This window comes from Rhyacophila brunnea, unplaced genomic scaffold (genome assembly GCF_057557595.1).
Source record: "Rhyacophila brunnea isolate RB1 unplaced genomic scaffold, BYU_Rbru_1.0 scaffold_13, whole genome shotgun sequence".
Lineage (NCBI taxonomy): Eukaryota > Metazoa > Arthropoda > Insecta > Trichoptera > Rhyacophilidae > Rhyacophila > Rhyacophila brunnea.
Genome location: NW_028232785.1, coordinates 29,802,094 through 29,826,182, shown reverse-complemented (window position 1 = coordinate 29,826,182; position 24,089 = coordinate 29,802,094). Strand labels below are relative to the sequence as shown.

General features: G+C 34.8%; 1 protein-coding gene and 1 long non-coding RNA gene across 2 annotated transcripts in view; one reads left to right on the top strand and one right to left on the bottom strand.

The window, feature by feature from the left end:
- The first annotated feature begins 5,090 nt into the window (after positions 1-5,090).
- The window catches only part of LOC147077210 (uncharacterized), a 332,131-nt gene continuing 313,132 nt past the window's right edge, over positions 5,091-24,089 (top strand). The window contains exons 1-3 of the mRNA XM_085940745.1: positions 5,091-5,298; positions 5,408-5,563; positions 8,326-9,666. Of these exons, the coding sequence (XP_085796871.1) occupies positions 5,143-5,298; positions 5,408-5,563; positions 8,326-9,336 (1,323 nt within the window). The 5' untranslated portion in view covers positions 5,091-5,142 and the 3' untranslated portion in view covers positions 9,337-9,666. The remainder of the gene's footprint in view (positions 5,299-5,407; positions 5,564-8,325; positions 9,667-24,089) is intronic.
- LOC147077224 (uncharacterized) lies at positions 12,589-24,032 on the bottom strand. Its single transcript, XR_015069787.1, has 4 exons — positions 23,792-24,032; positions 21,541-21,681; positions 16,839-16,991; positions 12,589-15,483 (listed from the first exon to the last, which is right to left on the bottom strand). It is a non-coding gene; the product is annotated as an uncharacterized LOC147077224 (long non-coding RNA).

Sequence of the window (24,089 nt, the reverse complement as noted above, 5' to 3'; positions counted from 1 at the left end):
CCCAGCCCTTTGCTAGTATCTCTGCTTCACTTTCTGGTATATTAAAATATGGTGTAGCTGAATTCACAAGATCTTCTGGTACAGTATTTGAAGTTGATTTCTTTTTTTTCGGAGGAGGCGGTGGAGTTTGGACAGCAGACGTTCTACACGGTTCTTCAGTCGATGATTGCTGGAACAAAATAGGAGAATTAATTATTTTACAACGTTTTTATTAGTTCGTATTCTTATTTGTCCGGTGGTTGTTTATCCAGTACAAATTTTGCAATCGATTTTCACTAACTTCCCGACTAGCTACACATTTGAAACTCTAAAATATATCAGAACACGATTCCAGTGCATTCTTTTAATACTTTTAGCCATCTTTAAGTAGAATTAAATTCATCTTCAGTTAATTATGTTTTGTATAAAAAGTTATTTCGGAAGAAATCCGTAATCCAATCCATTATTATTGGTTACTAAGGGGGTGGTCCTAGCAACTAAATTATTATTATATACGTGCGTTACTATGGAAATCAAAATTACATTTCAGTATTCTATATTTGTTTGTTTGTTCCTTTTTTATTTACTTCATATCAAGTACAAGTTTGAGCATATTGAGCATAACAATTCAACAGAAAATTTAAAAACGTTGTATATAAAAAGTTCTTTTTATCTTGTATTAATTTTATTACAGGTAGGCATTAAAAAAATCAGTGGATCGAAAAAAAGTCGCACAACGGTTTGAAGAACGATGGAACCCTTCCAGTTTGAGAAGTACTGGCCGAGAGCAGGTAGGCAAAGAATCTAGTTTATCACAAGTTTTGTTTTTGTTTTGTTACGCCAAAGAAGTCATAATTTCTAACGCGCGTACATAAGTAGGTACACACACCGATTTTATAAAATTAATTGTACTTACTACAGTTGCGTGACTGCTTCTTGGGACACACACTGATCGTAGGAATGCATCTGCTTGTTTGAACCAAAAAAGTTGAGGCACATAAATGTCTTCAGTTCCTGCACCGCTTTTTAACGACTGAATCACTTTTGACAGTTCAGACGCATATCTAGTGCGAATTGTTTTAATTTTTAATTTAATGTCTCCTACTGTCAGTTCGGGAATATTAAGCGCGTCAACAATTCCCCGTAGAGCTTTGTCTCTTAAAATCCGGTTTTTATATTCCACTGTCTTGCTATTCCAAAGGGCTGGATGTGCATGAAGTAATGTTAAAATGTCTATCATATTGTTTTCCCTCCACTTAAAAACCATTTTCGAAACCACAGAAACAGCAAACAATAACCACAAAACAATACTTTGTTTATTACAATCAGTATGTACAATCAAATATTATGTGGAGTGCAGGAACAACTATTTAACCGATTTATTTTCAGTTATTTAAAATGACAGTTGACGTACTTATGTAAATGTGATGACAATACCCGGGCACAGTACGCATGCGCGGTTTTTTTAGAATCATCCGCAGTGAACGAAAAATGATTCTAAGCTGAACAAGTCATTCAATTTTGATTCCGGGTGATCACTTTCTATGATTCGTTCATGAAAGAACATTTACAAGGGTCACTCCGTTGATTCTTCCGCTATGATTGTCAAAAGTGAACCATGTAAACGGGACTTAATTTAAATGAATCACAATATCTACTTATATTAAATAAATTACTTAGTTAGATTTATTAATTTAGAAATATTATACATTTTTTTTATATTGACATAATTGCGACAACATATCTATGCGAAACAGCATTTTTATCATTACTGGTAATCATGGCCCCCACAAGAGAGGGTCTGACAGGGCTCTAGCCTGGGGGCCCGGTGAGGCGAGTCCACCAGATAAGTGAGATAAATTCACATCACGAATTTGCTTTAATAGTAAAAAAAGTTGCCTGCTTCCTTCGATAATGTTATTTTTTTGAAATTATGTGGTTGTACGATATTTTTTTAAATTGTGTACCTTTCGATATTCGACAACTAAATGATTCGAATGGATGTATTAAAATATGCAAAAAAACACTAATATTATACTCATTAATTTTACCACGTACACCATTTGGAAAACGCTACTGTAGAGCATCACACTGCCTTTATCCTTAGCGATAGGTAGGGGGTCCGCCAAAGATCCTAGCCTGGGGGCCCGGTTCAGGATGTGGGGGCCATGCTGGTACCTAATACAAAATAAACACAGGTCGTCTCTTTCAACGGTGACTTTGGAGCCAAACCATGCGAATTACCATTTCAGACATTGTACCGGATATTGATTTTATTATGACAAATAATATGCAATCATTCCCCTCTTATTGAATTGTGTTTGTAGGCTGTAGCTGTAATACATTTTAAGTTAATTTTTGCATTTTTATTTAAATTTTTAATGTTCTATTATTTTTAATAAAAATTTATGTATGATAATAATAATAAATGAAATAAGTTTCAACTACTAATAAAACTCTTATCATTCATGTTGACCTTGAAGTCCTTGAGATAGGGTTTGTTCTTCCTTTTTCGCATGAGGAGTTATTCTACTAATAATTTTATTTATCTCCCTTTTTCTTGTCGTTGGCCTTAATGGTAAATAATGGTACTGTTGGTTACCAAAGATTTAAAAAAATTGGGAGGCAGCCTTGGATTTTTATTTTGTAATTTCTGGGGGCGTGGTATAAAAAGTTTGAGGAGCACCGCTCTAGGTGACTCAATTATTATTGTTGATGGGCTTTCAAAGAACGAGAGACAAATCCGCAGTTGAAGCAAAGAAAGTCAGGGATGATTATTACGCCTATTTCAACACTTCAGTTGCAGTGCCATATTCAACGCATATCCGATAAAATAGAGTCATAAGTCAAACTTACGATTTTGAGTTAAGTATACAGAAATATTCACAAAAAAATCTCCATCTGCTAAAAAATAGTCATAATTTAAGCTTTAATGTCAAAACCACTAGATGGAATTGTGACGGTATTACATTGAGACTAATTTGAACGTGTTTATTCGGGAACAGTGTCATTTTTGACTTTACGACGCGTCGGTCTGTGCACTTATTGTATTTCGTATCTCAAAATTTGAGAAACTATATTATTTAATATCGTCATAAAGTGGAAAGTGACTATATTATTGTCATAATTCGAATTTAAGTAAAAAAGTGTCACAACTCAAATCTTTCACGATTTTCTTTTACAATGTAGCATTTAATGTAGCATTTTCACGACTTATCCAAATATATATAATATAACATGTGCATTCCTCTAAGGAGTAACACGGGAAACATACAAAAGCGTGATTTTGACCATTTTCAGATTAGTTTTTTAGCTCTACTGAAAAATCTAATTTTGAGTTATGATTCTATTTCATCGGATGTGCAAATAAGTCAACACAATTTTATATGTAGATACTGAAGTACAATCAATGAAGTAAATATGAAAAAGTTTTTTACTAACCTCAGAACTTTCATTTTCTGCTATTTCCACGTCTTGGTCTTTTATAAAAAGAAGATCATTAAAATACCATAACGTAGGTATAGGGACGTCATCACTGACTGCACTGGATCGCTTTTTTTGATCAATCTTTTGGCACACCTTATTAAAATTTGTCCGTAAAATATTAATTTTCTTTTTCAATTTGTCCTCATCGTAATCGGGTTTGTATTTTTTTAAAACACCAAGTATTTTTTGCAAAGCGAAACTTCTTTTATTTTTGTTTAAATAATCTTTTGATTTCACTTTCCACAACTCTGGACAATCGCGATATAAAGCAATTATAAGTAAAACAAAATCTTGTTCCGCGATGGAGGTGACTTCTGACACGTCAGCCATGCTTGTTACTAAACAAACATTTGCCAAACGCACAGTAAACGATCAATTAAAATGATCAATTATTTAATCGGGTTCGTCAATGGCGCCTGTCAATATGATTCAATACAAATTCTCATTTGCTGTCAATTGAGAAGTCGCAAATGACAATCACGTCAATTGACTCTGGATCAATAATTGAGCCCTTATCCGGAAAACGAGCGTTATCCTGAAAACGGCATTCGGAGATATTGGCAGATAAACATTCGTTTTGTGGATATACCCATTATCGAAAATATTTAATTCTATTGAATAAAGGTGGTTTGAGTAATTGAGAACACTGTTTATTAATCAAAAAAACTTTATTTGATAAACAATCATGTTTATAACAAATATACGAAAAAAAAATAATGTTGTTTTTCCGTAAAACGGTAAATACTTGTAACCATTGAAAAGTTTCAGAATGTTCAAAGTTGGGTCATCGAAGTAGTTGCGAGATATTCGTCTTTTATAATTTGATTGTGTTCAATTATTAATGGTCGCATCAATGAGCATCATTGACAATATTTATTACTATTAATATTACTGACATTGACAATTTTATTTAAAATACTCTGTAGGTAAGTAAGTTTTTTCGACAGCTGATGACAACGCGTACCTATTATCAATAACGTCCTAGACAAAATGCCGCCCTAGGCAGTGCCAAAATGCCGCCACATATACATTACTTTGTATCATTCTTTCGTGACTCCAATATCTAAGAAAATAATATTGTGTTGTATGGTTACATTACTAACAAGATATATACGTAGGTACCTAACACTAAATCTAATTTAAATGCCATCTCTGCTTCAGTAGGTATACAACATTGCGAGACTACGGTTTCAGATAGGTAGGTACATTTAAAATACATACCTATTATTATATTTGGATACATTTTAATTTAGGCAAGTATAAATACCTTCCTATAATTCAAATATGATTCGTAAATCTGCACGTGTCATTGCTGTTCACCAAGAACGTGACGTCTAAGGACAACAGAAGTAAACTAGATATCGCGAATCCGACTCCTCGAAGTCCTGGTAAAACTGTCATAGTTAGTAGGTAATTAATACATTTTGTTTCCAATCACTAAACAATTTTTTTTAATGGAAAGATAAATAATTCTGTCATTACTAAGTTTAGGTAGCTATTTCTTTATAGGTATACAATATAATGATTCTCCTCAATCTGCCTACCCCCACGGGACATCACTGCCTATTATAAATTATGCCGATCTATAATTTGGTGATGGCAACACTGATGACAATGTCATAGACTAATATTAAATTTACTGTTCCGACACATTGTCTAGTTATTGAAAAACGTAAAATGGATATAATAAAAAAAGAACCAAACGATAACTCGATCGATACAGACGTAAATCCGTCGAGTCCAGTTTGGATTGACGTGCCCTTAAAACGGTCAATAAGCACAGACAACCGTATTTATATAAAGCAAGAAGATGTCGACAATATTTCTATGGAGGTTAGTTTTAATACAACATATTCGTAATAACTTATAATAGTATTATCTCGTAACATGTTTATATCATAGTCACCAGTTTTAATTAATAAGATAATATCGTCTCTTTCAGTATCCTGAAGCAGGCCCCATTCACAATATAAAACACGAGGCTGACCTTCAACTGGTTGACGTCAAGAGTGAGTTTGTCGGAGATAAGTTGCACCCATTCTATGATGAAAATCCTCAACCAGGGCGTTCATTCACAGATCCTACAGCAGAACATTCGGTACGTTTATTTGTATGCATTGTACATAATAATAGACTAGGTATTATCTTCGTGTGATCTTTCATCCAACACGACTAACAATATGAATGTCAGTCTTTAATAATTAGGTATTATTCCTCTCCAGTCGTATTATCTACACATATTATGTATTTAACTACTTTATCTTGGTAATTATGAGAAGGTACCTACCAGAAGCGAAGGGTGAAGGTAGGGTGTTAAGATCCGCCATAAATAGTGCACATTAAACTTTGTTACGTCTTTTTCTTTTCTTCTTTTTTTTTTTTTGCTATATCCGCCCCTTAACTGGAGCATATGGACACCACGCGGCGCCTTCAAGAATCCTTGTCGCTCGCCAGTCTTCTTGCTTCGTTCCAGGTCAAACCAGCACATCCCGTGGCTCCGCCGTATACACTCTGTAGATTGTATTTAGCGGCGTTCCAGGACGCCGGAATCCGGTCGGCTTGAAGAACAGGCAAGCCAGGCTGAAGTTCTCTTCTGGCATCCGCAGCACGTCGCCGAGCCAGGTCCAACGTCGCCTCTTCACTTTCAGCGTGATGAGAGGCTGCTTGGTGCGTTCTCTTATCTCCTCATAGCTCTTAAAGTCATACGCACGCCCAGTATTCGTCGCAAACATCTGTTTTCGAAACTAAGTATACGGTTGTTCTGAGCCTTCGTAATGTGCCATGATTCGCTACCGTAAAGCAGCACCGTCAGAATGCAAGCGTCGAATAGGCGGCATTTGGTTTTGACCGAGTACAATCGTGAGTCCCAGTCAGAGTTACGTAGTCATACGTATTTGAACTAGGACTACCTACAATTTACAGATTTTATTGGTTAGTTCTTAAAAATCAATTAAACCCTGCCTATGTAACTAAACCATTATAGTTTTGGTATATTTAGGGCGTTCTGACAAAACTGTGTACAATTTTTTTATTAATACTTATTTGTTTTCGTTGGATTAAGAATACTTACCTACCTACATATACATTATACAATAAGATATTGTTGGTTCGTTTTTTTCTAAATTCATTATGTCCTGCCTAACCAAACTATAATAGATAAAAAATATGATTAGGTATATAATATACTTAGATATTATTTGTCTATTTTCTATGATGGCATGGTTTCGGAGAGTTTAATTAAATTTTAAATACCTACTTACCTGCACCATCTGTACATTGTGTGTACTAGTTATATTTCAATGAAAACAATTACGCATGGCTGACAACGTTTAGTGTAAGTACACAATTTAGGCTGGATCTTAACAGCATACTTCCACCCTTCGCCACTGATACATACAGTATTTGAGTTTGGTACGTATATAACTATTATTAATAAAATTTTTGGCGTGCCATAATGTAGATACCTGTAATATCTTCGAATGTCATTTGGGTGTATGCATTTTGATGGACTTGTAAGATTGTCAAGTTCTTTGTATTCATTTCCATTTTGTTTTTATGACAAAATTTGCATTAGGGCTACTGCTTCAGTTAAATTGCAATTTTGATACATACCTACTTAATGACATTGTCCTGACACCAAAAACTTAAGGTAACGTCACGTGCAATAATATCACAATACGACATGGATACCCTCTCTCTTTAATATTCAAATTACACCAAGACTATCTTTTTTAAATATAAGCAATCATTTATGGTACTTCAACCCTCGGACGATCCAGTACCGATACTCTCCAGTTGGATTTGACAGAGCGTTCTTAAATCTCATATTGCTCACTCATCCATCTCAATTTCTTCTCTCGCTCTCGTGGGTTGTGTCATAGCCCGCCTTTCTGGTATATCTCGCTCATTTAATGCACACGGCCGATCCGGAGTGGTCTCTGCATTTTCAAAATATTATGTCACGTTATCTTTTCGCTCTTATAAAGTGTGTACAGCTCGGGATTATTATTATCTTGACCTCCAAATGCCACTCACTTGTTAAGTCCCAAAGATTCTTCTCCACTCCTCCCAAAGATATCAATATTTCTCTCACCCTATGTGTTGAGAGCCCAGAATTCAGATCCATACGTTGATACTAGAATTTTATAATATGTATGTTTTGGATTTCTTCGCTACAGTCTTTTTCTTTAGAAACCTTTGCAGACCGAAATAGCACCTGTTGGCGAGGGTGTTCTGGCGATATTAGTGTGTAGAAAGTCTTCCAGTTTTATTATATTCAGAGTTCACAGAGATTAATCAATAATAACAGAGAATACCTACTTCAAAGAGAACACGAAAATAGTATAACAAGATAAGATGACTTGCTCGACTCAATAACTAGTTAAACTTTCAAATAATTAGTTCAGTTTAGGTAGATATCACATTTGACAACTATTGTCCAACAAGAAGATTTAGGCACAAGCCAAAGACGCTGTTGTCGACTAAATGGGAGGAGCTTGTTAGTTTATAATGGAAGTGCGGTTAAAATTGGACGATCTTGTTAGTTTTAACAATTAGCCAAAAAGTTCTTGTTGGACGGTATATAACCACACTAGAAACAAATCTCGATAGTGTAAGGTGCTTAGTCTCAAAATAGAATACCTGTATGATCAAAAAGGTCAGAGCTAGGCAGACTAAATTGAGGCTGTGGAGTGTGAGTGAAAACTACGATTTTAACAGAGGGTTAAATCCTAACCCGTCTAACTAATGCTTGAGACATCCAGAAAATGGACAGCGCCATCAGTGGGCCTATTTTAGAAGTTATGCCGCTACAACATATAATTTTATTAAAAATAATGTGTTCATTTTTTTTCTCCCCAGTGCCGTTACGATACAGGTTGGCGTACAAAAGCTGAAGCAGATGAATTCCACGATGTGACGCCACAGTATACAAGCGTAAAGATTGACGATAAAAACTTGAAACATGACATCGTATTACATAATTTAACCAAGGAGGCTCGGGTAACTTTGACTACTTTAATATATTTTCCACGCAATTTTGTATGCAGTGTTTGTAGTGCAGTTTTTGGATACAAAAGTGCTCTAAAAAGCCATAAAACAGTTCACAACGATATAATTGCTAATACGAGTCGATCGTTGCTAAAAATATATGAAGAAAAACATCCAAAAGTTGTATGCGAACAGTCTGATGCAACAAAAAAACAATTTAAATGCGATATTTGTTTTTCTTCTTTCACTACTGCAGGATCATTAAAGACGCATAAAATGATTCACACAGGCGAGAAACCATTTAAATGTGACGTATGCACATTTACATCCTCGCGACTCAGTAACCTCCAAAGACATAAATTAAAACACAGTGAAAAACCATATAAATGTGAGGTTTGTTCATCTACATATACAACTTTTGAATCATTGAAAACACATAAAATGGTGCATACAGGTGAAACACCGTACAAATGTGACTTATGCTCATATACTTGCACGCGATTGCTTTCTCTAAGAAGACATAAAATAAAACATACTGGAGAAAAACCATATAAATGTGATATATGTTCTTGTGCATACATTACGTCTGGATCATTAAAAACACATAAAATGAATCATACAGGTGAGAAACCACACAAATGTGACGTTTGCGATTTTAAATGTACGCGACTAAGTAGGCTAAATAGACATAAAATGACCCATTCAGGTGAAAAACCATTTAAATGTGATATCTGTTCATTTAAGTGCATAGAGTCTAATGATCTTAAATTACATAAAATGATTCATACAGGCGAAAAACCTTTTCAGTGCAGTTTTTGTAACTATAAATCTTCGCGTCTGAGTAGTGTTAAAAAGCACCAGATTAGACATACAGATCAATAACCAGTACTTGATTTAGATTATTTTACTCGTATAATAATATTGGAGGCGTCTAATTCCAAAAAGCGAAAGTCCACATTTGGTCAAAATCGAGAAAAAAATACGCACGTATTCTTTGCGTATCCAAAACGCGACATAACCCTACGAAAAAGTAAGTTTCGATTTATTACAAAAAGCGCCAAGTCCGTGTTTCATATTGTCTAAAGCTTGGGTGATTTCGCGCGTGTTTAAGTCAACCAATAAGGGAACGTTCAATATTGAAAAGGGCGTCTCCCATGCTGCAGCATCTGGTAAACTCACGACAGTGCCACGAAAATATGTGCCTTTTGCAAAGTAAATTAAAAAGTGAGATACAAATAGCGCTAGTTCTTCTGTCTTACCTTGAACAAAATCTGCAATACAAGCTGCCATTTCTATTACATTTATTTGGCAAGTAAAAGGATTGATACAGAAGGAAACAATTGTCTCGATATCTGTAAACTGCAAAAATCTCTCTTCAAACTGTTTTTTTAACACTTGAAGATGCTTAATAAATAATGACCTGTTTAATTCATTGTTACCTAGCATTTTATTTATATGTGGGAAATGCACGAGAGAATTGATCTGCAGATGTGATATCAAGAAATCCAATTTAGCTTTAAATGACTTTACAGAGCTTATCATTTCAGCTATGTTTTTGTCCAGTCCAGGTTCCAGGCGGGGAATGCTATTTGCACATCACTCCTTGGACACGCCGAAAACCCGAACTGAGCCGATGATCGCCGAAGCAATCGGGACGGTACGAGCACGTGACTACCGTCACGTGCTTCGGCGGTCATCGGCTCAGTTCGTGGCGTTCGTCCACTTCGGGTTTTCTGCGTGTGTCAGGCTAGCGTGAAAATTCTGTCTCTGTCGAATAGTGGCGGGCACATACGAATCATTCCGCGGGCGCCATGGTGCCCGCGGGCACGGGGTTAGGAACCCCTGCTTTAAGGGTATGATTTCCCTATCATATAGGTAACTTAAATGTACTCAAAGTAACACTTCAGAATTTCAATCATAACCTTACAGAATCAGAAATACCAATATTATGTTAGAACCTAACTTTCCTGAAAATAACCGCAATGGACTTGGTTCACTATGCTTGTGAATAACTCATATTATGTAGGTAAAGGATAGTAAATAATCGTCGCTAGGTGGAGATGTGACCTCCGTATGTGGTTGAATGTTGGAAAACTGAAACAGCTGGTCGAGGATAGGTGTAAGTACTGCAAGTTGGTTTAACAAACTTCGCGTACCTAACGTATTTGTCACGCTAGTTTTCATTCATTAAATTATTTGAGGTTTCGTCGCGCGTATTGAACTATACCCCTAGAATCATTTTGACAAAACTGTCAAATAAATGAATGTAGGTTTTTAGCAAGATAATAAATATTTTAATAAACTATAATGTTCAATCATAAATCTGAAATTGGGATAGATTTAATTGTATTTAGGTTTAAAAGTGGTGATTTGGAAATTATGTTAACATTATAATAAATTTATTAGTAAGTAGGTAATTAAAATAATAATGTTTAAAGATCGATTTATTGATCAGCGGAATACCTACAACCAAAGGTTACTGATTTAGTCAGTAATGTTTTAAATAACAAATAAAAACTCAATATATCGGTAAACTGCTGCAATTTTGTAAATATTTTGAATACAAAAATAATCTAAACTGGTTTTATCAATACGATATAATTATTTTAGATTGTTTTGAAATTGATATTTTTAAGTCATCTTAATACCTAATATTCTTATTTAAGATGTCTAATTTGCCTAATTTTATGTATGATTCTATAAATATAAAAAAAATATGTACAGGTTGTTAAATTGTAGAAATAAGATTATAAAGAATTGTAATTAGTAAATACGCAGTAATAAAAATAATATTACAAGGTTGTTTGTATATTATTTAAACATGAGCACTAATTATATTCCTTTACATACATATTATAAGCTTGAATTTTGCGAGAGCATTTTGATTAAATACGGTTATTGCCATTCCAATTGTCATTACCAATGGCATGTTAGTTGAACAACTTTGGAGAACAAACAAAAACATAATTATGGATTAAGGATCAACATCTATACTTACGTAACTAATAATAATAAATTAGGTTAAAAAAGTTGAAACAGGTACATGATGGAACAATACTTCCGCATTTCAAGAAAACAAAGTCGATGGATGGTTGCAGCAGACGCCATGTGACACGTAGAGCCATCCTGTTGGAACACATGTCGTCCAGATTATTATTTCATATTAAAAAAAAAAAAACACTGATTATGGTCTGGTAGCGATCTCCATTGGCCGTGAATGTTCGTAGATGGTCTGCTGGATTGGTCTCACCATGATCCCCACATCCTGAAGCGGGACCTCTGGCCAGAATCTTTGGCGGCTCCTTCCTACCTATCGAAAGATTAATGGCAATGTGACGCTCTTCAGACGCTTGTTTCAAATGGTGTTCCAGGTAAAATTAAGGATATTAAGTGTATTTTTAGCTTTTTTCTGTAAAAATCCTTGAATTATACCATTGAAGCACATTTGTGTTGTGTGCTATCTCACTAAGTAGCTCGCGTGACGCAGGTTCCCTCCTTTGTGGGTCTCACTACGTATGCGATAATTTTGGGTATTAACAAACCCGTTAAGCCAAAAATTCGACCTATCACTGAACGAAATTTTTGACGAGAATCAATGATTGATTTCAAAATTTTATTTGGACAATTTGATGGCGTTGTTAAGCGTAACTATTCATAAAGATTTTGCTAGACTATACAGATCATCAATGCTAAAAAGTGAGCAAGAGTATCAATGGTCAGTTTAACAGTAAAACTTTCCGTAAGTTAGATATATCTATCCATACAAATTACCTCATTTACACAAGTTTAGTATGTCATTCAAATTGTTTCACTAGTAAGTATGTATTATTTAACGAGTCTGGGTACCAAAACATATAGCTGACTCACAGCATATTATGTCGCAATATTGTCCTCGGATGAAGATAATAATATCTTATGCGACGATTAATTTTGAATGGAAATAAACGTCATATTTATTTTTAATAAAATGGTAGCAGGTAAGGTAATTAAAGTCTAGGCGATTAAAACCCGCCATAGAACTAATAAAATAAAGAAGAAAAGCTGTACCTATTTTTATAATATACATATATATAACTTAGTTGCTAAGTTTAATTGGACAAGGTAAAATGAAAATGAAGCAACACACATCAGAATCTTCAAATTTATTTATTTAGACATTATATTGAACTTATTATAATATGTTTACCTACTAATACCAAATACAACCGTTCACAAAGTGATGTTTTCAAATCCATACCAAAAATCAAAAAAATAACAACCTGATCTCGTAAATTGACCAGCCTTGCACTACAAAAAAAACACTTACAAAGACGATTACAAGCTTCACACAGAGCTACGAGTACGTAGCTATTTTCTGTCCCTAAACCTCGGGCCTAGACAAATTTACCGTTTGTTCCCGAGATTTCTAAGACCCCTGCCCCTCTTCCTGGGATCCTACATTCCTCAAGGCTTTTTGAAAAATCGAGTAGTTGAAAAATCACCCCCGCAACGTAGAGTCACGCTGCATCAGATAGTGGCCCTTCCAAATGCAAACTTCCCACGTTTACTTCAACGCAAAGTTCAAATAAAATCTTCTTATTAATTAATGATATATTTATGCGACCCCTACCACGCGAAAGCGAAATAAAAACAAAGTGAACCGTTAGAACCGGTAATATACCAAAAGTGAATCAGCCCCTAAGTAATAATAGTGCACTGTTCGAACGCCTCCAAGAATCATAAATAATCAGAAAAATGTTTCCAAAAATAATCATAGTTTATCTCAGTTATATTAAATCTATGTTTATCTCCCATGTTTAAGGGGAAGAGGCATGCCAGAAAAAGCACCTAGAGGTAAAATACGATGCTTGCAATTTGAGACATTTTTTTGATATTTTACAATTTCAACTGTATTAATTAATAAAAATGTAAGTAGGTATCTGAAAACATTAAAAAAAAAAGTTTTTTAAGTCAAAGATAATAGTTGGGCCATTTATATTTCCATTCCATTCCTTGTTTCCCCACCCACCTCATAATCCCCAGTGTTATTGTCACCAGAGAATCGACGAGCAATTGGGAGTCATGAGACCGTATTGCAAAGAGACGGGCAGTTACGGCCAACCAGCCGACGCGACGGCTTCTGACAGCTTACCGTCGCTATTAATTGATTGAAAACTCAGGAGTAATCAAAACATTCGTTCAATCATACATACAAATCATTATCATTCATCAAGATCATAATCATCCATAAACTGTGAAACAAGTGCGCGAATAAGGTGACCTAAAACAACCAGTGCGTGTGTGTATGACCTGGGACCAGTGCCAGTTCGCGCCAGCCCATATCTCATCAAAAGGTCAGTGCCACGTGTTCTTGTCCATCACCCTCTTGCCCTATATCCGGAATTCCCAGCACCATCGCCTTCCAAATAAATACAGTCCACTGCGAAATGCTTAACCAGATCAACTTACAATTTGTAAAAAAATGTGAATTTATTGCAGGATCCAAACAACGAAACTCTTCAAACCTTCTTCATCCACCTATCCTCGGAGTTACACTATATACAAATTATTAATTTAAGTCGTTCACAATAAGACGTCGAGAAAAAACAAAGAAATGTGTATCAGTATTAACAATTTGTATATAATTTAAAGACTAAATAGAAATATTATAAGTAGGCCTCTCTTCTTGGTCGTGCACTCATGGCTGAGGATCGTGACCACATTTAAATTTCCCTATCCTTTGAACGACCAAGACTTTCCATCCTTCTCGATCTTCCGTTTTTCTAAGGGCAGAATGGATGGTGTCCCCAGTCAGCTCTTTTACTTGGTCGCTCCATCGCGCAGACGCTCTTCTTCTGCTTCGCCTTCTCTGGAGGCTACCCAAAACTACCAGTCTCTCCCGGTTGTCCGGTCCGCGCTTGACAATATGTCCAAAAAACTGCAGAATTCTTCTCAGACATATCGTCGAGAGCCGTTCCTTTATCGTATATTATATTATAGTAGGTAAGTATATATAATTACATATGAACATTCGTTGCATTAAAATGGTTTTTTTTCAGTATGTATTCTTTCATGAACTTTCAGATACTCCATTCGTTTGCATGTATAAGAGCAGGAACTGCATGAATAGGGTTTTTCAACATTATGTGTCATCTTATGTGTTTTAAGATTACAGAGCAACGAGAATTTACATAAGCATATATCGCATTGGTGCGGTTTTTCACCGGTATGTGTGATTTGGTGTCTTTTGAGATCATGGAGCCGCGAGAAATGTAATGAGCAAACATCGCATTTATAAGGTTTTTCACCAGAATGCGTGATTTTATGTGTCCTAAGATGAACAATTTGAGAGCATTTATACTCGCACATATCGCAACTAAATGGTTTTTCACCAGTATGTATCATTCTATGACGTTTGAGTTGGAGCAACTGCGAACATTTATATGAACAATCATCGCAATTGTATGGTTTTTCACCAGTGTGTGTCATTTTATGACGTTTGAGGTGACTGAGCCTCGAGAATTTATTCGAGCACACTTCACATTGGTATGGCTTATCACCAGTGTGTGTCATTTTATGGCGTATGAGATGAGCAAAAGATGAGAATTTTATAGAACATACATCGCATTGATGAGGTTTTTCATCGGTATGTGTCCTTTTATGTTTTTTCAGAGAACTAAAAGTCGTCAGTGTAGATGGACAAATATCACATTGATATTGTTTTTGTACGCTATTTGTCAATGTGTGTGCTTTTATTAAATCAATCTGCGAACCATTACACGGGTCTGATTCATAAATATTTTTATTTTTACCAGTTAGAATCGTGTTATTTGGTTTGGATTTATCATGCGATATGCACGTAGACTTGTAGACTTGTTTAACGTTTCTATTATCTATAGTTATATTAGAACACTGAGGCAACGCATCTTGGATTTTTTTTGATATTGGTTCGAAACGTATATGGATATCACCTTCCTTATATTCGTCGGAAGTCATGGTGGCCGGTGGACTCTTGTTGTCGCATTCTGTATAACATTGCTGGGTAGAAATCTAAAAAAATATTAAAAAATACATATTTTGACAACACTTTAAAACATACATACTAAAAAAAATATGACACTGGGCGCGACTTGAACCCGCATTCATCAGATTCTGGCCAATGTGCCGCCAGTTTTTTTAGTGTTACTTCGGTTTTTATGGTTAAAATCAATGTAGGTACCAATAATGCTTCAAATGCATTATCATCAAATTGCGCGCTGTCACAGTAGGTACCTAAGCTGCCGCTACGTGAATGCTCAAATCCTATATCAAATTTAAAAGTCGCGTTTTCTTTGTTTTTAGTAGTTTTTTAATAAATTATTAACTATGTCTGGTGTTTATTATCGGTCTGATATATTCAAAATTTTATCTCTGGATGCAATATCGTAAGTAATTTTAACATTTGCATATGTAGAAACAATTAAAATTATTTGAAATTAGCATGAATATAGAACACATTAGAATTGAACTTATAGAGAAATAAATCATTGAAAATATTCAGCGGAATGACGAAACAATGCATTAAATTTATTTAATTTAAAATTAATTTGCCGGCAAAATGATCTGTCAAAATTTTAGTAATAATGTACCTAATATTAACATATTTGGTTAATATTAGGTACACAGGCGCTGTTCAAATTTGTGCCGAAAGTGTCCCAGGAGCAACTTCCCAAGACCTTGGTTGGCGTGCACTAGAGTGTGCGTGATCCCTACTTCCATATAATGTATTACGGTCAATTCTCGATGAGAAAAGACCTTCTCGCTCGCCGTATAATGCCGCAAACTTTTTAAAAGCCGAGAAATTTTCCCTTGTAGATACCAAGTCGCAATGGCCGACCGGTCCAACTGAGGGTCGGATCGACTTAAGAAGGTCTTCCCTTTCAACCGACATATGGGACATACATATCGTATGTATACTTAAAAAAAATATTTTTAGAATATATTAGGTGCCTACATTATTTTCATTCTGTCGCCGGGTGCAAAGTTATGAAGCAGCAACTCTACCATCTTCTAAAGCGTAAGTTATTCAAGTAATGTATGCGTTTTATATTTATTTTTTAACTATATATGAGTGCTTCACAAGCATAGTGAACCAAGTCCATTCTGGTTATTTTTGAGTAAGCTTGGTTCAAACATAATATCTGAGTATTTTTTATTCTATAAGGGTATGATTTCCCTTACAAAATAACTTAAAAGGACTCAAAATAACACTTTATAATTGCAATCATACCCTTCACAGAATTAGAAATACTCAAATATTATGTTTGAACCTAGCATAATCAAAAATAACCAGAATGGTCTTGGTTCACTATGCTTGCGAAACACTCATATAAGACTAATATAGGAGATACGTAAAATAACAATACCTGATTTTCTGACTCGCATTGGAAGTAAGTACTTTCAGCTATAGAAACATCGTATTTAAAAGAACGATTGGTATCTTCATCAAACTCCTCATTGGAACTATTTGACTGATGAATAGTTTCAGCTTTTATGTTCGTGATGTTCATCATAAAATTCTGTGGAAAAAATACAAAAAAAAACTTTTAAGTAAAATTATAAAAGAATGCAATATAATGCAGTGGTGAAGGGTGGAGGTAGGCTGTTAAAATCCAACATAAATGGTGCACGCTAAACTTTTTTATTCAACTTATTTGTTTTCAATAAACCATTTCTTTTATTCAACAAATACTTCACAAGATTTGATAAAGCAACATTCCATATCTTGAACTGCTAGTTTAAATTATCGCAATTAGGTATGAGGCTCGTAGCTTAATTGGTCAAAGCATATTGGTGTGGTACCAGTGGATATAGGGGTTCAAATACTGTCGAGCAACGTATTTTTTTAAATGTAAATTTTTTCTAGTGGGTATAATAATATCTGAAGCTTAGACTATAGATACATCTAGACGCCATCCGTTGCATTGCTAAATGAAGCCGCGTTCCTTGCGTTTGGTTTGTGAGCGAGCGAACGCATTCGTCTACAAATATGTTCGAGACCATAGACCATTTCGCTAGTGCTCGCCCAAAGTGCTCGCACTAGACGCTCAGAATTAAAATATAATTTTCTATTTTTTTTACGTTATATAGTATTTTTAAGCGGTCAAAATGCAACCATTAGATAAAGATATCCATAATTTAAGTTATTTTAAAGAAACACTAGGTCACTGATATTAAAATATATAATAAAATACAAATAAATTATCACGAACATGTATCAACTTACTTATGAAACGTAATACCATCTTCTTGCTTATCAGTGCGGCTACCACATTTTAAAGCAACACACAGAACCTTCTTTTCTACTTAATTAACCAAAAATATTTACCACTGACTTTATGTTTAATACAAAAAATATCAATTTTAGCAACACGAGCTCGCAAGTTATCGACGCTATGTGAAGCGTTTCGCCCCGATTTGATGGAGACCTTTTATCTTACTCTAGCGCGTGTCGCAGAGATTGTAAGGGTGCCGAATACTTTCTCACTCACACTCATGCATCGTTTTTGTTCAGGCCTTGATCTGAAGCGTTTTTAAGTTATTTAGTAAGTTGTTGTTCAGTATTTGTTACAATGTGTAGATGATGTTTGTTAGTTTTTGAAATTCAACCAAACCTTCCATAATCCAAGCCACAGTATATAATAGTAAAAAAATACTCGTTTATAAAATAGGTAGGTACCTATCTAAAATTATGCCATTAAACCATACCTAAATTTAGATATTTTATAGATATAAGAATATTTTTTATTGATTGTGGTTCAGTAAACAGGTCTTACTGAATTTAAAAAAAACTAACCTTCACTATCTGTAATGTATGTATTCTTCATTCAACGAAAACAAATATGACTGAAACAGAATGCATTATTTTTGTCTGATCACCCATAGGATACGGAAACTGTTTTGGTTTGATTTAGGCAAGACTTAATTGAATTTTAAAACTAACCAACACTATCTGCAAATTGTTTGTTCAATGAAAACAAATAAGTATTGCAAATAAATAACTATTGCAAGATAATGAGTTCCGTGAAAAAAAAACCGTTATATAATGTCATTATACTAATCAAATTTGGCGGGCCAAGTAACTTTATGATGCATGAGTGACGAATGACAAAACTAACTGGGAAGCCGGAAAAAAAACTATGACTAAAGAATCCAACGTGTGATCTGCTTGGAATGCTGGGAGGTTTATATGCAATCAACCAAGCACATAATCTCCTTGATTTCCAAATCAACGGCTTTTTCTTTGAGTATGTCAATAGGTTTGTGTACCTCGGTTCATTGGTAATCAAATAAATTGCCATTAGTAGAAAATAAAACGGAAAACCATAAACTGAATACGTACAAAAACTAACGTCTAGTAGTAGTCCCGTATATGAATTCTGATATTTTCAATACGTTGATCTGATCAATATTGACTTAGGCTTGTTTCACACAGGACACCGGTGTCTAACCGAAATATCCAGCCATTCGACGCAGCCACCGAATAGCTAATTTGTCTCTGACGTCAGAGTCACATATCCATTAGGTAGGTACTGTTTTATTTATATGATCGCCTTAGTTGCGAATGAGTCAACGCATATTTTAGCGTCATAAATGACGAGACGGTGTCTCCGTGACGCGACACATGATTGTCTCCGTCTGAAAGCGACCTTTCATTTATGTGCAAATGCAATGGTATCTCTTGTGGAACGGCTCTTATCCTCCCTTCAAGACTGATGAGTGTGCACTCGAGGTATTCTAATGGAAGGTCCTGCTCAGGATATTATGGTGCCATAATTAAATGAGAAAAATGGCATATACGGAGATCTAAAATTTCTTTCAAGATTAGGAGATATAATAATTATTATATCTGCATTCGTTAAACTTTGTATAAGTACTCCAATGGACGAGCCACGTAGCAAGAATGGTTAGTGGCTAACCGTCCAGGGGTTTCCTAGATGTCAGAAGTCGACTGGGAGACTTTTTTGACATACATATAACGGGTCTAGGACGATTTGGCACCGCGAACTGGCCTCCGGCGATTGGCCTCCGATAATTGGTCGCCAGTACAATCGGACGCCGGCCCAATTGGACGCCGACCCAATTCGACGCCGACCCAATTGGCCTCCGGGAGGATTGGACGCCGCACAGTTGAATTAAATGCGCAAAGGAATAGACGTACGTTACGATTTGTTGGAGTAACTAAGCAAGTCAGTTTAATATGCTTCCATCTTCTCAGTAATTGTACCTTATACATTTCGCGCTTGACACATTTTTAATATGATATTTGATGATCTAAACACACATTGAATAAAAACATGTGTATTTTACCGGACCCAGGATTCGAACCCGGGATCCACGACATCATAAGCCGACGCGTTATCCGCTCAGCCAAAAGCACATAACGTATTACAACTACTAAGTAAATAGAAACTTATTAAATTTTATTGTCTAATTGCTGAACGAAATTGAATCATACGAGGGCTCATGAATACATACCTATTAGAATAAAAATATGAAACGAACTTCAAAGTATCTACCTATTCACCTGTATAAACTAATGTTAAGTATAATATAAAATATTATCATATTATATTCTTTAATAAGTATAGGTACAATAAACGGTTAAATCGTTCGGGTCACGATCCTCAGTAATGAAGTCGTAACGAAGATAAAGAATATTGTCTTCACTTCAGCAGAAAACATAAAAATCAGAAATTATTCAATATTTTGACGTAAATACTAGGTACATACCTATTGAATTTTATTTAATTTAAAACAATGTCTCTCCACCATAAATTAATATTTAACATTTTTATAACTAATAAAAAAATAATATGCCGATATTATTATAAAATTATACCTGGATACCTACCTACCTCACATATTAAATGAATTATATTTTTTTTCCCGACCATGTCCGATCCTAATAGGATCATATGGGCCTCCACAGAGTAGAGGTTTGTACAGATTTTGCTTTTTACGAGAAATGGATGTCAGCCACATGCTCTTATATTTACATGTTAATAATTTATCAAGCCACTGATGCATTGAAAGTAGGTACAATATATTACTTACTATTTGTAATTTAATAATATTTAGTTTTATTCTTCTGTATAAACCTATACTTATGTTTATTATTATCATTATATAAATCTCATGTTGTGAACGTCTTAATTTTAGATTTGTTATGTCCACAATGTTGTGTTTTCTTAAATAAATAAATATTATATTGAAGATACTTTTTTATTTATGTTAATACATACGTTTAATTGTACTGTTTTGTATTGAAGACGCTGAAAGAATCAAATAATTGTTGTGAATATAATATAAAATTATTCAAATATTGATTGATTTATAAAATATATTTAATTATACCTAACGACTAAAAACTTCCTTTATTTTAATAAACATCGTAAGGCATAATAATTCTCAATCTAAATCAATATTATAAAAATTGGGTAGGTAGGTACCTGTCAAGTAAGTACCTAAGTAGTTAATCAATCAAACTACTGAAACATTTATACATGCAGATAACTTACTTAATATTTTGTTTGTAATTTCATACTATCTTAAAATACGCATTTATGCATAATAATATACATGTTCAAGCTTTATTATAATATTAAGTCGATAAAACGCTGAAATATAATGTTATTTTTATTCTAACATCTAACACTATTTTTAATATTTGTTGTAAATATATATAAATACCCATGTAGGATACACCATAAATTAATTGATTATGCACATCTTTAAGTTCTCACGAAGGAAGAATTATTTTCTTTTAATAAATATCATAATGCATAATAATTATTCTCAATTCTTATTAAAAATGTGTCAAGCGCGAAATGTATAAGGTACAACTACTGAGAAGATGGAAGCATATTAAACTGACTTGCTTATTTACTCCAACAAATCGTAACGTACGTCTATTCCTTTGCGCATTTAATTCAACTGTGCGGCGTCCAATCCTCCCGGAGGCCAATTGGGTCGGCGTCCAATTGGGCCGGCGTCCGATTGTACCGGCGGCCAATTACCGAAGGCCAGTTCGCGGTGTCAAATCGTCCCATTCCCAATATAACGTACCTGATGTACTGGATATGAGCAACCAGGTCGAGGATCTTCATTGAAGAGTGGGAGCATTGTATCTTCAACAGACTCCTGCTTGACGTCAACTAGTTGAAGGTCAGTCTCAGATTTCGTGTACGGAATATCCATAGTAGGGTACTGAAATAAAAAAATGCAAGCACATTATCCTGACATTGTAAAAGAATAAGTGGTATAACCAAACTAATTGCATTGCAATTATAGTAAAATATGTTTTAACTTGTTGGGATAGGTACCTACGATACCTATCAGTGGGTCTATTCTATACTTATCGACCGTTAAAGTGATAAAGTGATAAATACGACGGCTAACTACCGTGGGTTTGTATCAAAGTAGGTATTAGCACTTATTGTAACAATTACAATAAGTTGGTTGTATCTGTTGCAATAGGTGCTGTATTGTAACAGCAAATCTATTGGGTGTGATAAAATTTAGAGCAAGATAGACAGTTTTTACTGTTTAGACGGCATGCTTATTGCAACAATTACCTCAATACAAATATGTAATAAATACTATCACTTAATCAATTTAGCGGTCGATAGTCGCCTTGTGTATAGAATAGACTTGCAGGGACAACTTGCAACTCAGAAATAATGGGAGCTGAAATACCTAACGGTTAAAGAGTAGCAGGTAGCCGATCTCGAGTAAGGAATAACCCGGGAAAAACTTAAACACGTGTCAAGAATACGCTATACGTCGAATACTGACAACTGCTTTCGGTTTAAGCATTGACGCTCATTTAATATTGGTGTATTACACACACTATTACACGTGCATAATGCGTGTTTCATTTTTGTAGGACACTCACCCTATCAAAACCCTGCATCAAAATGTGGTGTATTGAATATTACCTATCGGAGTTCTATTTATTATCTGTTTAGTGGAATCTACCTGTCCTATATCATAATCTAATAATGTCATCCACATATTAGGAAACATCAGCAGATAAAAAAACGACATGACATTCTAATACGAATGTTATAGCTGTTAGCGAGTTGGGTGATGGAACTCTGATAACAATATCATTTCATGATACATTGTGAATACTGAATAACAATCAATAAAATCATCAGTCGAAAAAATGAGGGTTAATCCCTTTAACCTAAACGTAGCAGTGGCGAGGAGTGGAGGTAGGTAGCTTTTAAGATATGACATAGATAGTTCACACTATACTTTGTCAGTGGGTAATATTTATTTGTTTTCATTGAACTAAAATTAAAAATTGTATTCAATTATATTCTGCCTAACCAAACCATAATAGTTTAGTTATGCTATGAAGGATCTGACAAAAATAGCGCAAAATTATAACCTATAAAATATATTCACCAATCTAAAAAATATCTTAAACTGTGAATGGTTTAATGGCATAATTTTTTATATTTTATAGGTAGACTAATATTGTTTAACTGATATCTACCATGGCTTGGATTAGACAGGGTTTAATTAAATTTTTAAAACTAACAAACACTATCTACACATTGTAGTCTTAGAGCCTGCCCACACGGCGCGTTTTTGCGCGCGAGTAACAAATCGCGCGTTCTCCAGATACATGTGACCCAATTCAGCTGTCCACAAGCGCTCGCGCGTTTTGACTCTCGATTTGACGCAACGATCGCCTGCAGACGCCAGACTCTGGACAATCGCGGCGTTTACAGCCATTACAAAATGAAATACGACCGCTTGGCGCTCGAACGCGAGACTTTCTATTGCTACTCCCAAATAAAATATGTCACCTAGGTTATAAAGTGCAGAGAATATGTATTGGAAGTAATCACGAAATACAAAATTTCATATAAACCGACTAAAACCATCGAGTTGTAGTGCTTTTTTCTACACTCGCGTTTGTTTTCTATGCCGATTCAAAAATGAATTACTTCACATAATTGTTTCAAACGTGCAAACAACGCCGTAATCTGGACGGAAGGCATTTCTGATTCTCGAGCGTAATTCGCGATGGGAATTGCGCCATGTGGACAGTGTCTTAGCTCATTGAAAACAAATAAATTTCATTGACATATTCATGTCGAATCTCAACAGCTTACCTCCACACCTCGCAATTGACACAGTCACCTAGATTTTTAATTTATGTTGTGGTACAAAATAAAAGACGTATAGAGCAATAAAACACACAAAAATTAGAGGAAATCCCTGGTGAAAATGTCTACAATTAATATGAACAATTAATGTAATATAAGCTAGGAAGCCAATACATTGAATTGTAGCAACAAACCTCCATAGCAACATTGTCCAAATTCTCTTGTTTTACATACATATGGCCATCTGAGTTTCTTGAACATATTATGGGGACATCAAACCAAACAGGGCTTGGCGGTTTCCCGTTAATATCAATCTTATCATCGTCTGTTTCTTGTTTAATATCCATTTTTCGTGTTTAACCGAACAATGTGACAGATGAAACTATAGACTAATATAATTACAAGCGTCATGCGCTGATTCTTCAAGTCGTCAGTGTTGCCGTATTTTTGACAGTCAGTCTCATTATTTTTTATGACTATTTATTTCAGCAA